Below are 15000 nucleotides of genomic sequence, written 5' to 3'. Positions count from 1 at the left end.
AGTACTTTCCTATATCCTTCCTGAATCTGAATTTTTCCAACTTAAAACCATTGCTGCGAGTCCTGTCTAGGCTAGATATTTTCAGCACACTATTTACATCCCCTTTATTTATTCCTGTCTTCCATTTATACACCTCAATCATATCCCCCCTAATTCTACGTCTTTCTAGAGAGTGCAGATTCAGGGCCCTTAGTCTATCCTCATAGGGAAGGTTTCTGATACATGGGATCAACTTTGTCATCCTCCTTTGTACATTTTCCAGAGAATTTATATCCATTCTGTAATAAGGTGACCAAAACTGTGCAGCATAATCTAAATGAGGCCTAACCAAGGATGTATAGAGTTGAAGAACAACCTGAGGACTCCTATTATTTATGCTTCTTGATATGAAGCCAAGGATTCTATTAGCTTTATTGCGAACACTTATGCACTGTTGTCTTGGTTTCAGATTACTGCTAACCAGAACTCCTAAATCTTTTTCGCAATCCGTAATATTAAGATCTACATTATTTAGTTTATATGTGGCATGGTTATTGTCCTGTCCAACATTTAGAACTTTGCATTTGTCTATATTAAACTGCATCTGCCACTTCTCCGACCACTGCATCAGTCTATTCAAATCTTCCTGGAGTGCTCGAATGTCCTCGTCAGAATGAATTCGACGGCCTATTTTGGTGTCATCGGCAAACTTGCCGATGTCGCTCTTTATGCCCTCATCTATGTCGTTTATGTAGATTGTGAACAGCAGGGGGCCCAACACTGACCCCTGTGGAACACCGCTCGTGACACTTCCCCACTCTGATTTCTCCCCATTTATGCAAACTCTCTGCTGCCTATTTGTCAACCATGCCTCTATCCAGGAAAAAATTTCTCCTCCTATTCCATGTGCTTTAATTTTCCTCAATAGTCTCTGATGTGGGACCCTGTCAAAAGCCTTACTGAAGTCCATATACACAATATCATATTCATTACCATGATCTACCTCCTCAAATACCTTAGTGAAAAAAGTTAATAAATTCGTAAGGCAGGAACGCCCCTTTGTAAAACCATGCTGAGATTCGTTGATTAATTTATGCTTTTCAAGGTGGCTACGAACTGCCTCGGCAATTATTGATTCCATAAATTTTCCTGAACTGGAATGACCTGACTAAGGGTCAGGTAGGTGGTGATTGATGCCGATATGACGCTTTCCAGGGCATAGTTCTAGCTGCTCAGTCAAATTATGTTCAAAATAGGGAAATCAGATCAAACAAAAATGATCCTAAATGGATGAACAATAGATTAAAATATCTAATTGGTCAAAAGAGAGGCATATATAGGCAAATCAAAAGAGGAGAGGGGCAATTAAGAAATCGATATATTCAGTTAAAGAGAGAAATAAAAAAAGGAATTAGAAAAGCAAAAAGAGATTATGAGGTTAAAGTTGCAAGAGATTCGAAGACTAACCCAAAAGGATTCTTTCAGGTATACAGAAGTAAGATCAGGGACAAGATAGGCCCACTCAAAAGTTCCTCGGGTCAGCTCACTGACAGTGATAAGGAAATGTGTAGAAGTTTTAACACATACTTCCTCTCAGTTTTTACACAGGAGGATACCAGCGATATTCCAGAAATGATAAATTATGTGGAACTGGACGATAATAAACTGTGCACGATTAGGGTCACAAGTGACATGGTCCTTAGGCAAATAGATAAATTAAAACCTAACAAATCCCCAGGCCCTGATGAACTGTATGCAAGGGTTCTAAAGGAATGTAAAGAGGAGCTTAGCAAACCTTTGGCTAATCTTTTCAACATATCACTACAAACTGGCATGGTGCCAGATAAGTGGAAAATGGCAAATGTGATACCTATTTTCAAAGCAGGTGACAGGTCCTTAGCTTCAAACTATAGACCAATAAGCCTAACCTCCATAGTGGGAAAATTTATGGAATCAATAATTGCCGAGGCAGTTCGTAGCCACCTTGAAAAGCATAAATTAATCAACGAATCTCAGCATGGTTTTACAAAGGGGCGTTCCTGCCTTACGAATTTGTTAACTTTTTTCACTAAGGTATTTGAGGAGGTAGATCATGGTAATGAATATGATATTGTGTACATGGACTTCAGTAAGGCTTTTGACAGGGTCCCACATCAGAGACTATTGAGGAAAATTAAGGCACATGGAATAGGAGGAGAAATTTTTCCTGGATAGAGGCGTGGTTGACAAATAGGCAGCAGAGAGTTTGCATAAATGGGGAGAAATCCGAGTGGGGAAGCGTCACGAGCGGTGTTCCACAGGGGTCAGTGTTGGGCCCCCTGCTGTTCACAATATACATAAACGACATAGATGAGGGCATAAAGAGCGACATCAGCAAGTTTGCCGATGACACCAAAATAGGCCGTCGAATTCATTCTGACGAGGACATTAGAGCACTCCAGAAAGATTTGAGTAGATTGATGCAGTGGTCGGAGAGGTGGCAGATGCAGTTTAATATAGACAAATGCAAAGTTCTAAATGTTGGACAGGACAATAACCATGCCACATATAAACTAAATAATGTAGATCTTAATATTACGGATTGCGAAAAAGATTTAGGAGTTCTGGTTAGCAGTAATCTGAAACCAAGACAACAGTGCATAAGTGTTCGCAATAAAGCTAATACAATCCTTGGCTTTATATCAAGAAGCATAAATAATAGGAGTCCTCAGGTTGTTCTTCAACTCTATACATCCTTGGTTAGGCCTCATTTAGATTATGCTGCACAGTTTTGGTCACCGTATTACAGAATGGATATAAATGCTCTGGAAAATGTACAAATGAGGATGACAAAGTTGATCCCATGTATCAGAAACCTTCCCTATGAGGATAGACTAAGGGTCCTGAATCTTCACTCTCTAGAAAGACGTAGAATTAGGGGGGATATGATTGAGGTGTATAAATGGAAGACAGGAATAAATAAAGGGGATGTAAATAGTGTGCTGAAAATATCTAGCCTAGACAGGACTCGCAGCAATGGTTTTAAGTTAGAAAAATTCAGATTCAGGAAGGATATAGGAAAGTACTGGTTTGGTAATAGAGTTGTGGATGAGTGGAACAAACTCCCAAGTACAGTTATAGAGGCCAGAACGTTGTGTAGCTTTAAAAACAGGTTGGATAAATACATGAGTGGGTGTGGGTGGGTGTGAGTTGGACCTGATTAGCCTGTGCTACCAGGACGGTTGCCGTGTTCCTCCCTTAAGTCAAGGTGACCTGACCTGACTAGGTTGGGTGCATTGGCTTAAGCCGGTAGGAGACTTGGACCTGCCTCGCATGGGCCAGTAGGCCTTCTGCAGTGTTCCTTCGTTCTTATGTTCTTATGAGATGAAGCATGACTGGAGGAATGATAATCACCAAGGGTGTGGACACACGACTCTGTCAACCAGCTGCACTTGATGTTCCCCCTCCGATTCAGCCTTAGCAAGTGAACAAAAGGCAATACGTGGTTTATGACAGTTTATTGGGATGACTTTTCGACCAGATGAACTTATCAAGTCATTAGTGGGCGAAACGTCTTCTTAATAAAAATGCCACGAACGGCATATTATGTCTTATTCACGTACCTGTCGGAATATTCTACCATTGTTATTCGCTTCAGCCTCTGCCATGCGCATAATATTAGTATTAAAGTTTAAAATAAACATTGAGCTTTCCATTTTTATATTACGGCTTTATGAGGGTTTGATGGCAGCGATTTGCGGCCATAATGGGGTAAGAACTTAATGGAATTTTTGATCCTGCAGTACCGCGCCGGACCGAATGGACAGCAGCGTTCTTAGAGCGCAAGATTACACGAATGAAGGAGCACTTCAGTAGACCTACTGGCCCATGCTAGATAGGTCCTTCATAGTGACATAGCTATTCCCATAGAGCACTTTCGAAATCTTTGCATTAACACGCAGCTTTAGCAAAATACCACTTTCCATTTAGGTATAAGAAATTAAGATCGAGCAGATTTACACAAGACACGCCGAGTGTATTGCGTGTATTCTTAGGTTTAATGCCACTAAAGTCATTGTGTAATCGCAGATTTACAGAGGACACACTGAATTTATTGCATACCTCATCATTTTGTCTGTCTGCTAGTCTGTCTACTTGGCTGTCTTTTCCCTCTATCCACATGCCTGAGCCATAACCGTAAAATAGCTCATTCCACTAAGTTCTAAATCGATGGGTTCCCAAGCAGCGTCTGAGTGCCATTGCTACAGTATTCTCTATGTCAGTGACTCAGGGTAAATCATTGTTCTATTGATCATTACATTCAATTTATATTTGGCACAGAAGAGCAAATTTACTGGGCAGTGCCACTCACCACTCATATTGTGAGTGAACGTATCGCAATAGAAAGCAGTATTTGGCATGCTCGTCCTATGAGTGAATGTACTAGCCTAATTCTTGGGCACGACCTACTTCAACATTGAACAAATGTTACACGACCTATGACTGCTGCACCTCTCCTGCCAACGGTTTATAAGCTCCTTCTCAGCACGTATGCCGTATTCTATTCAAGATTGATGGACTGACCACATCGACTCAAGGTTGTGGGACTGATTACCTCATTCTCCTCCTGTTCTTCAAGATTCTCCTTTGTATGGACTGATGAAGCCACTGTGTGGCGAAACGTTTCCTCAATAAAGATACCCAAGAGTTGTACATATGTCTAATTTATCAACATGTCGGTTCTCTGAACCATTCATCTACAAACTCTCGTCCTGTTATTGACTATCGCTAGGATAAAGACAGTTTGGCACTCATTCCGTGAGTGAACATACCAACATACAGACAATATAGAACAATGGCACTCATTCTGTGAGTGAAGACACCAACACAGAGACAGTGTCGGGCAGTGTCACTCATCCTTTGAATGAACATAATGTCTCCAAGGCACTAAATTTCATTGAGAATCGTTGGCATACCACTGACAACATCATATCCATCACTGACAGTGATAAAAAAGTTACAACTCATAACTGCATAATAGCAGTAGATCTTGCATATGTTTTTTTTTCAGTGTCTGACATCGTGCTTGTAAACAAAGTGATTTGTATCAAAGTTCATGAGTTGACATTTTGAGTTGCTTTTCTAGCAATTAAAAATTGATTTTCATACTCTGTCCCCTGAATTTATCTATTAATATAGGTTAATGGCTTCAGGGGTCATTTCCCCCCCCCCCGTGGCTCGATCTCCCACGAGGTCTTCTAAATTAAAGAAGGAATATTATCCGACTAACACAGTGGTTCTTAACCTGGGTTCGATCGAACTAGGGGTTCGGTGAGTCAGTCTCAGGGGGTTTGGCGGAGGTCACACCAGCATTGTTGAAGATGGCGAGTATCATGCTGGGAAAATCTGCTGAAGATAAGTTATCCTGAATTCCTCCTTCAAATGACACCATCAGCAGCAGAGCAGACCACATTAGCGATGACATCTTGGCTCGAGTACTTGCAGATCTGGTTTCAACACCAGCGAAATTATTGCGTATACAAAGTTTCTCTTGCCCTATTCGGCAAAAAGTGCGTTGCTATTTAAGCCAAAATCGCAAATATTACGTATTCGGCACGACGTATGCGAAAATTTGTGTATGCAATAATTTCACCAAAATAATTCTGAACCTAACGAAAAAAATTATATTCCATTGTGTTTATTATTAAATTATTGTAAACTTATCTAAAATATATTTAGTTGGATTAGGCTAAATTAAATTGCGCTTGTTATAATAAGGTTAGGTAAGTTTTCTAAGGATTTTTGGTACACAGTCATTAACATTAACATAAATGAAAAAAAAAATAAAAAAAATTATCTTTAAACGTCACACCAGTGTAATAGAAACTCAGTGTAACAGAACACCACACAGTGTACTCGAAAACCACACAGTGTACTAGAACACCACACAGTGTACTCGAACACCACACAGTGTGCTGGAACACCACACAGTGTACTAGAACACCACACAGTGTGTTGGAACACCACACAGTGTACTAGAACAGCACAGACTCTACTAGGACACCACACACTACTAGAACACCACACACTACTAGACCACCAGACAATGTTCTAGAACACCAGTGTACTAGTACACCAGACAATTTATTAGTGAACCACACAGTATACTAGATCACCATTGTACTAGAATACCACACAGTGTACTAGAACACCACACAGTGCGTTAGAACACCACACAGTGCGTTAGAACACCACACAGTTTACTAGAACACCAAACAGTGTACTAGAACATCACACACTGTACTAGAACACCACCACACAGCGTACTAGAACACCAGTATACTAGAACACCCCACAGTATACTAAAACACCAATATAATAGAACACCACACAGTGTACTAAAACACCACACAGTGAACTAGAACACCACACAGTGTACTCGAACACCACACAGTGTACTCGAACACCACACAGTGTACTATAACACCACACAGTGAACTAGAACACCACACAGTGTACTCGAACACCACACAGTGTACTCGAACACCACACAGTGCACCAGAACATCAGTGTACCAGAACACCAGTGTACTAGAACACCAAACAGTGTACGAGAACACTAGACAGTGTACTAGAGCACCACCACACAGTGTACTAGAACACCACATAATGTAGTAGAATATCACACACTACACTAGAACACCACACACTGTACTAAAACACCAGACAGTATACTAGAACACAACCACAGAGTGTACTAGAACACCAGACAGTGTACTAGAACACCAGACAGTGTACTAAAACATCACAAAGTGTACTAGAACACCACACAGTGTACTAGAACACCACAAAGTGTACTAGAACACCACACATTGTATTAGAACACTAGACAGTGTACTAGAACACCAGACAATGTGCTAGGACACCAGCGTGCTAGAACACCAGTGTACTAGAACGTCAGTGTACTAGAACAACTAGAACACCAGACAGTGTAAGCAACACAGTGTACTAGAACACCACACAGTGTACTAGAACATCACACATTATTCTAGAACACCACATGCTGTACTAAAACACCAGATAGTATACTAGAACACCAGACAGAGCACTAGAACATCACACAGTGTACTAGAACATCAGTGTACTAGAGCACTACACAGTGTACAAGAACACCAGACAATGCACTAGAACACCAGTGTACTAGAACGCCAGTGTACTAGAACACCAGTGTACTAGAACACCAGTGTACTAGAACACCAGTGTACTAGAACACCAGTGTACTAGAACACCAGTGTACTAGAACGCCAGTGTACTAGAACGCCAGTGTACTAGAACACCAGTGTACTAGAACACCAGTGTACTAGAACACCAGTGTACTAGAACGCCAGTGTACTAGAACGCCAGTGTACTAGAACGCCAGTGTACTAGAACACCAGTGTACTAGAACGCCAGTGTACTAGAACGCCAGTGTACTAGAAAACCAGACAGTGTACTACAACAACTAGAACACCAGACAGTGTAAGCCACACAGTGTACTAGAACACCACACACTATACTAGAACACCAGTGTACTAGAACACCACACTCTGTACTAGAACGTCAGTATACTAGAACATCAATGTACTAGAATACCACACAGTGTACTAGAACATCCTTGTATTAAAACACCACACAGTGTACTAGAACACACAGTGTACTAGAACACCACACAGTGTACTAGAACACACAGTGTACTAGAACATCACACAGAGTACTAGAACATCACACAGAGTACTAGAACATCACACAGAGTACTAGAACATCACACAGAGTACTAGAACATCACACAGAGTACTAGAACATCACACAGAGTACTAGAACATCACACAGTGTACTAGAACATCACACAGAGTACTAGAACATCACACAGAGTACTAGAACATCACACAGTGTACAAGAACATCACACAGTGTACTAGAACATCACACAGAGTACTAGAACATCACACAGAGTACTAGAACATCACACAGTGTACTAGAACATCACACAGAGTACTAGAACATCACACAGAGTACTAGAACATCACACAGTGTACTAGAACATCACACAATGTACTAGAACATCACACAGTGTACTAGAACATCACACAGTGTACTAGAACATCACACAGTGTACTAGAACATCACACAGTGTACTAGAACATCACACAGTGTTCTAGAACACCAGAGTACTAGAACATCACACAGTGTTCTAGAACACTAGAGTACTAGAACATCACACAGTGTACTAGAACACCCCACAGTCTACTAGAACATCACACAGTGTTCTAGAACACTAGAGTACTAGAACATCACACAGTGTACTAGAACACCCCACAGTCTACTAGAACATCACACAGTGTTCTAGAACACCAGAGTACTAGAACATCACACAGTGTACTAGAACACCCCACAGTCTACTAGAACATCACACAGTGTTCTAGAACACCAGAGTACTAGAACATCACACAGTATACTAGAGCACCACAGAGTGTACTAGAACACTGTACCACTAACCGAAACAATGTGTCACCAACATTGTACCAAACAACGCTATACCACAAAAGATTGTACCACCAACACAGTACCACCAGCAATATACCCCAAAACATTGTACCACCAACACAGTGCCACCCAGAATACACCACAAAACATTGTACCACCAACACAGTGCCACCCAGAATACACCACAAAACATTGTACCACCAACACAGTACCACCAGCAATATAACACAAAACATTGTACCACCAACACAGTACCACCAACACAGTACTGTACCACCAGTAATATAACATAAAATATTGTACCACCAGCTTTGTCCCACGAAGATGGTACCACCATCATTGCATACCACACGGCACCATCAAGAGGTGTGTCGATACTTCACGTACCACGTACCATGCCCAGGGTCTCATTGACATGATTATCCCATGAGAAAGAACCATTGTTATTGATTGGACCTCTGCTAGCGGAGAAACTGTCAGCTCTGCGTCATGCAGAGCTTCATGTCAGCATGGTAATCTACTGAGTTGTTTGTCTTTGTGCCATGAAAATATTACCTCATATGAGCGGCCGGCTGTGGCCCCTCTCCTACCATTGTTGTGGCCGGCTGTGGCCACACTATCATTGTGGCCGGCTGTGGCCACACTATCATTGTTGTAGCCGGCTGTGGCTACACTATCATTGTTGTAGTTGGCTGTGGCCACACTATCATTGTGGCCGGCTGTGGCCACACTACTATCATTGTTGTAGCCGGCTGTGGCCACACTATCATTGTTGTGGCCTGCTGTGACCACACTATCATTGTTGTGACCGGCTGTGGCCACACTATCATTGCTGTGGCCGGCTGTGGCCACACGCTATAGACATCATTCTGACAGCATCTACAACCATCAACATATTTTTTTGTCTTTCTCTCTCCCCCCACAGAATAACCGACTATTAAGTCTTATTATGCCAATTAACCTCCTTAATTACCCAATGTTTATTTATCACCTCCGTATTTACAATAGTTCTTCGAAAGCACATTAGCCAAACAGAAGTGTATCGACCCACTCATACGAGAGCAGAAAACACACTCGAGTCATTAATACGTACATTAATATACATCCAACCTGTTTATAACTGCAGCGGTACACTTTCCTCTTGATATAGACTGCCCTTCGGGTCGGTTGGTTAACTGGGTTTCAAGCCTATCGACTACACTAGGGTCATTAAGACTGCATGTAACCCTTTCACCACCAGACAAGAATACTTTAATCTCTGAAATAGGGATTAATGTAAACTCTCTGTATATATTTATGCTGAGAGAATATACCTCTCAGGGGCATATATTCTGTTTATTATTATTATTATTATTATTATTATTATTATTATTATTATTATTATTATTAAAGTTTTCTTATTAATTTACCATTTCTTGAGTACTCCTTAGTACTTAGGAGGATATGTGAGTACTTATCATCGTGAAGGTGAAAGTGCGCTTACCCTCGTGAGAGTGCGAGTGTACTTACCTTCCATAATGTGTGAGTGTACCTACATTCATTAGGGTGTGAGTGTAAGGATACTCACCCTCAGTAGGGTGTGAGTGTAAGGGTACTCACCCTCAGTAGGGTATGAGTGTTAGGGTACTCACCCTCAGTAGGGTGTGAGTGTAAGGGTACTCACCCTCAGTAGGGTATGAGTGTTAGGGTACTCACCCTCAGCAGGGTGTGAGTGTAAGGGTACTCACCCTCAGTAGGGTGTGAGTGTAAGGGTACTCACCCTCAGTAGGGTGTGAGTGTAAGAGTACTCACCCTCAGTAGGGTATGAGTGTTAGGGTACTCACCCTCTGTTGGGTGTGAGTGTAAGGGTATTCACCCTCAGTAGGGTGTGAGTGTAAGGGTACTCACCCTCAGTAGGGTGTGAGTGTAAGGGTACTCACCCTCAGTAGGGTGTGAGTGCAGGCGATGACAGACATCTTCCACAGAGCCGAACTCTTCTTGTAGACGCTGGAGGCCGTCATGACCTCTGGCGTCCATAAGTCTCCGCAACTGCTCCTTAGATACGCCATACTTGCTTCCTGCCACATTCTGTGTCATGTCTATACTCTTCCTGTACATAAGTGTACCTAAGCCATGTCAAACCTTCAGGGACGTGATGTCTTCACGCCTCCCGCTCTGGAACTTCTTCTTTCTCTTCCCGTCCACACTCCTACCCAATTCTTGTAGGTTTGTACGCAGTAGTGACCCTTTTTCTGACTGGGCGAAGTTGAGTTCTGTCGTTCTAGTGCACCGCTTCGAAGCAATTCACTGTTCAAGATAATTCAGAAGCCGGGCCAAAAGTAATCTAAATGAAATGCTCAAGTAACAATTACGATTCGTCTTATGTACTCTGGTTGTTTGCGCACAAAAACACTTGTGAAATAACCATTCTAGACACTATCCACAATTTTTTTAAGCTGTAAAAGTATATAGAGAACTTCTTATGCTTAAGGAAGTTACTGACGACAACTTTTCACATTAAGAATGTATCTTCTTGGCCGCTGTGATGGAAATAAGAGTATTCCTGTTTATGTCCTTAACTCTTAGCCCATCAGCGAGGACTGTACCACAAGTGTGTGTTGGGAGGGGAGGGTTACAGGTGCGTGTACTGCAGGACGCGGTTTGAGGGTCGATGTTAGGGTTGTTGCCTACTCCTGCAGTGACCTGCTTGTTCAAGGTTTGTGGGTGTGCGAAAGTGGGTTGATGAAGCCGACACTGGCGAAACGTCTGCTTCGGTGATTGTCTTGCTTGTGCACGTGAGTCCTTATTCTCCACACTTCACGGGTTGACAATGTGTGAGCGTAGGTTGACAGAGGTAATGTTGGTGGCCATGACTGCCCAGTAAACCATACCATTACCTGTAAACACACACAAAAAACTTATTAACAAAAATAATGATTGGTGATTTATAAAGCGGTGGTAAGTAAATGAGTTTATTAGCAGTCCTATTGTTAACAATACCTTGACGTCACTATACCAATTGTATATAATACCGACGAGATGATTATTAAAACACATGCGCACCAATGTATCAGTAATAAAGACACCCGTATGTTGCTGCACATGTGTTTTATTCATCAGTACCTCTATGGAATGTGTTGGGTAAAAGGACACAAATGCAACTAGTGTGATATTTTATTGTGGCAAAGTTTCGCTCTCCAGGAGCTTTGTCAAGTCTTTACAAGCAATATAGGGACACACAAGGTATATTGTAGATACAGAGGGACAAAGCATAATATAATCGTTGTAGGTAGTAGTAGTAGTAATAATAGTACTAAGTAGTGGTGGCAGCTATTTCATGGAGGGGTTTAATTGCAACTACTGCTACTAACTACTAACTACTACTACTACTACTACTACTACTACTACTACTATTACTACTACTGCTACTGCTACTACTACCACAAGTACTGCTACTACTACCTACAACGATTGTATATGCTTTTTACCTCACCCTGTACCTATTTATTACCTCTGTGTCCATGTATTATTTTTAAAGGCTTGACAAAGCTCCGGGAGAGCGAAACGTTGCCACAACAAAATGTTACATTAGTTGCACGTGTGTAAGCCTTTTCCCTAACATACTGTCGGTAATTCTACCCACATAATTACACCTCGGTGGAATGTTCGAAAGTGGAGAGGTCAGTAACATTTTTGATGTCCTCATCAATAGTTACTAAATCACTCCACCAAGGGGAGACTCTGTCATTCTTTCCAAACGTTAATGCTTACAGTAATTATTTTAAATGTTAAAGTAATTTGCACCACTGGTGTTTTTAATAAAAATGATTTCTTCGATAAATATGTGGTTAATGTTTTTATAATAGTATGTTACACGTAACCACACACAAAAAAAGAACTGAACATTCATGCTCACGTCTATAAGACTGAGTGGGTCGCCTCACATAATCTATCATTCCTTGCTCATAATATTCCCCCACAAAAGTGTATTATGAGTATATTTTATCCTGGTAATAAGAAATCTATTTTATTTCATACCGACGGTGATGCATATACACGAATAACCAGCACAAAGGAGAATAAAAGTTGTGACAACGTTGCAGTCCAACTTGGACCCATAACTAGTGCTATCAGCGGGTTATTTGTACAGTGTTCCAGTATTGGTATTGTGGTTTTTATTCTTCATGATATGTATAATTATAATCATATTCCTCTTGTGTTGAGGAAGGCAAAAAATGCTTCGTTACAAAGTAGAGACAATGCTTAGTACTAACGTTCTTCTTAGTGAACACAGTACTAACGTTCTTCATAGTGAACACAGTACTAACGTTCTTCATAGTGAACACACTTAGTACTAACGTTCTTCTTAGTGAGCACGCTTAGTACTAACGTTCTTCTTAGTGAGCACGCTTAGTACTAACGTTCTTCATAGTGAACACACTTAGTACTAACGTTCTTCTTAGTGAGCACGCTTAGTACTAACGTTCTTCTTAGTGAACACAGTACTAACGTTCTTCATAGTGAACACACTTAGTACTAACGTTCTTCTTAGTGAGCACGCGTAGTACTAACGTTCTTCTTAGTGAGCACACTTAGTACTAACGTTCTTCTTAGTGAGCACGCGTAGTACTAACGTTCTTCTTAGTGAGCACGCGTAGTACTAAAGTTCTTCTTAGTGAGCACGCTTAGTACTAACGTTCTTCTTAGTGAACACAGTACTAACGTTCTTCTTAGTGAGCACACTTAGTACTAAAGTTCTTCTTAGTGAGCACGCTTAGTACTAACGTTCTTCTTAGTGAGCACACTTAGTACTAACGTTCTTCTTAGTGAGCACACTTAGTACTAACGTTCTTCTTAGTTAGCACACTTAGTACTAGCGTTCTTCTTAGTGAGCGCACTTAGTACTAACGTTCTTCTTAGTGAACACAGCACTAACGTTCTTCTTAGTGAGCACGCTTAGTAACAACGTTCTTCTTAGTGAGCACGCTTAGTAATAACGTTCTTAGTGAGCACACTTAGTACTAACGTTCTTCTTAGTGAGCACAGTACTAACGTTCTTCTTAGTGAGCACACTTAGTACCAACGTTCTTAGCGCAGTACTAACGTTCTTCTTAGTGAGAACACTTAGTACTAACGTTCTTCTTAGTGAGCACACTTAGTACTAACGTTCTTCTTAGTGAGCACATTTAGTACTAACGTTCTTCTTAGTGAACACAGTTAGTACTAACGTTCTTCTTAGTGAACACACTTAGTACTAACGTTCTTCTTAGTAAGCACACTTAATACTAACGTTCTTCTTAGTGAACACAGTACTAACGTTCTTCTTAGTGAACACAGTACTAACGTTCTTCTTAGTGAGCACATTTAATACTAACGTTCTTCTTAGTGAGCACACTTAATACTAACGTTCTTCTTAGTGAACAGAGTACTAACGTTCTTCTTAGTGAGCACACTTAATACTAACGTTCTTCTTAGTGAACAGAGTACTAACGTTCTTCTTAGTGAGCACACTTAGTAATGACGTTCTTCTTAGCACAGTACTAACGTTCTTCTTAGTGAACACAGTTAGTGCTAACGTTCTTAGTGAGCACACTTAGTACTAACGTTCTTCTTAGTGAGCACACTTAATACTAACGTTCTTCTTAGTGAGCACACTTAGTACTAACGTTCTTCCTAGCACAGTACTAGCGTTCTTCTTAGTGAGAACACTTAGTACTAACGTTCTTCTTAATGAGTAAACTTAGTACTAACGTTCTTCTTAGTGAGCACAATTAGTACTAACGCTCTTCTTAGCGAGGAAACTTTTCTAACAAAAATAAAACGAAAGACCTCGTTTTCATTAATCTTATTTGTCCTTTTGTGAATTCTAACTCTTTTTCTATCTTAAAATGTAACCAACTATTCCCAAACTTTCACTGTGGATGTGTTCTGCTTTATCCCTCGCATTTGCTAACCTAGATACAGAGTATTTTGAAGCTGTTCTACTTCCTGCTACTGGTATACGTCCTTCGCTCTGGCTTCTCTGTGTACACGATGTCTTCGCTTTCTGGCCACTACTTACCAGCCCAGTTGTCCTCCTCTTATTATTCCTTTTCCATCAATAAAGTTTAGAGCTGCACGTGAAGCTAACTCGCTACTCCAGTCATTATTATCCTCATCAGTCACTCCATGTAAATAAAACACAATGCGAGTTATGTCATTTTATTGTGAAAACGTTCAATAAAACGACTTAACTTACTCTCGGTATACTCTACCACAGTATTTATATATCATTACTATATACCTTTACTGTTTATGTCCATCATTCTATCCATCTGTATTTCTTCAAAATAATGTATTTTGCCGCCATCTGGTTCATAATTCACTTACCGCTGATACTTCGGGTGCTCAGTTGTTCGCGAGTTCGCCGATACAGTGGTGAAATTGGCCATTCTCTGTCTGGCAGACTTTTGAGAAGTCTGCTCTTCGTTGATAATAACAATGCTCTTTTCTGTCATGTTAAAGACTCCTACTCATCCCATAAGCTAATTCTCTGTCAGAAT

The 15000-nt window shown here is 40.8% G+C and overlaps 1 protein-coding gene across 1 annotated transcript in view; it reads right to left on the bottom strand.

The window, feature by feature from the left end:
• Window positions 1–15000, bottom strand: part of LOC128698578 (plasma membrane calcium-transporting ATPase 4) — a 131598-nt gene that overhangs the window by 48592 nt on the left and 68006 nt on the right. The window contains exon 2 of the mRNA XM_070085026.1: window positions 10399–11355. Within this exon, the coding sequence (XP_069941127.1) occupies window positions 10399–10576 (178 nt within the window). The 5' untranslated portion in view covers window positions 10577–11355. The remainder of the gene's footprint in view (window positions 1–10398; window positions 11356–15000) is intronic.

The sequence above is a fragment of the Cherax quadricarinatus genome, chromosome 14, assembly GCF_038502225.1.
Source record: "Cherax quadricarinatus isolate ZL_2023a chromosome 14, ASM3850222v1, whole genome shotgun sequence".
In the NCBI taxonomy this organism is placed as follows: domain Eukaryota; kingdom Metazoa; phylum Arthropoda; class Malacostraca; order Decapoda; family Parastacidae; genus Cherax; species Cherax quadricarinatus.
Note: the sequence above shows the minus strand (reverse complement) of the source record. Positions and strands in the feature narration are given on the sequence as shown.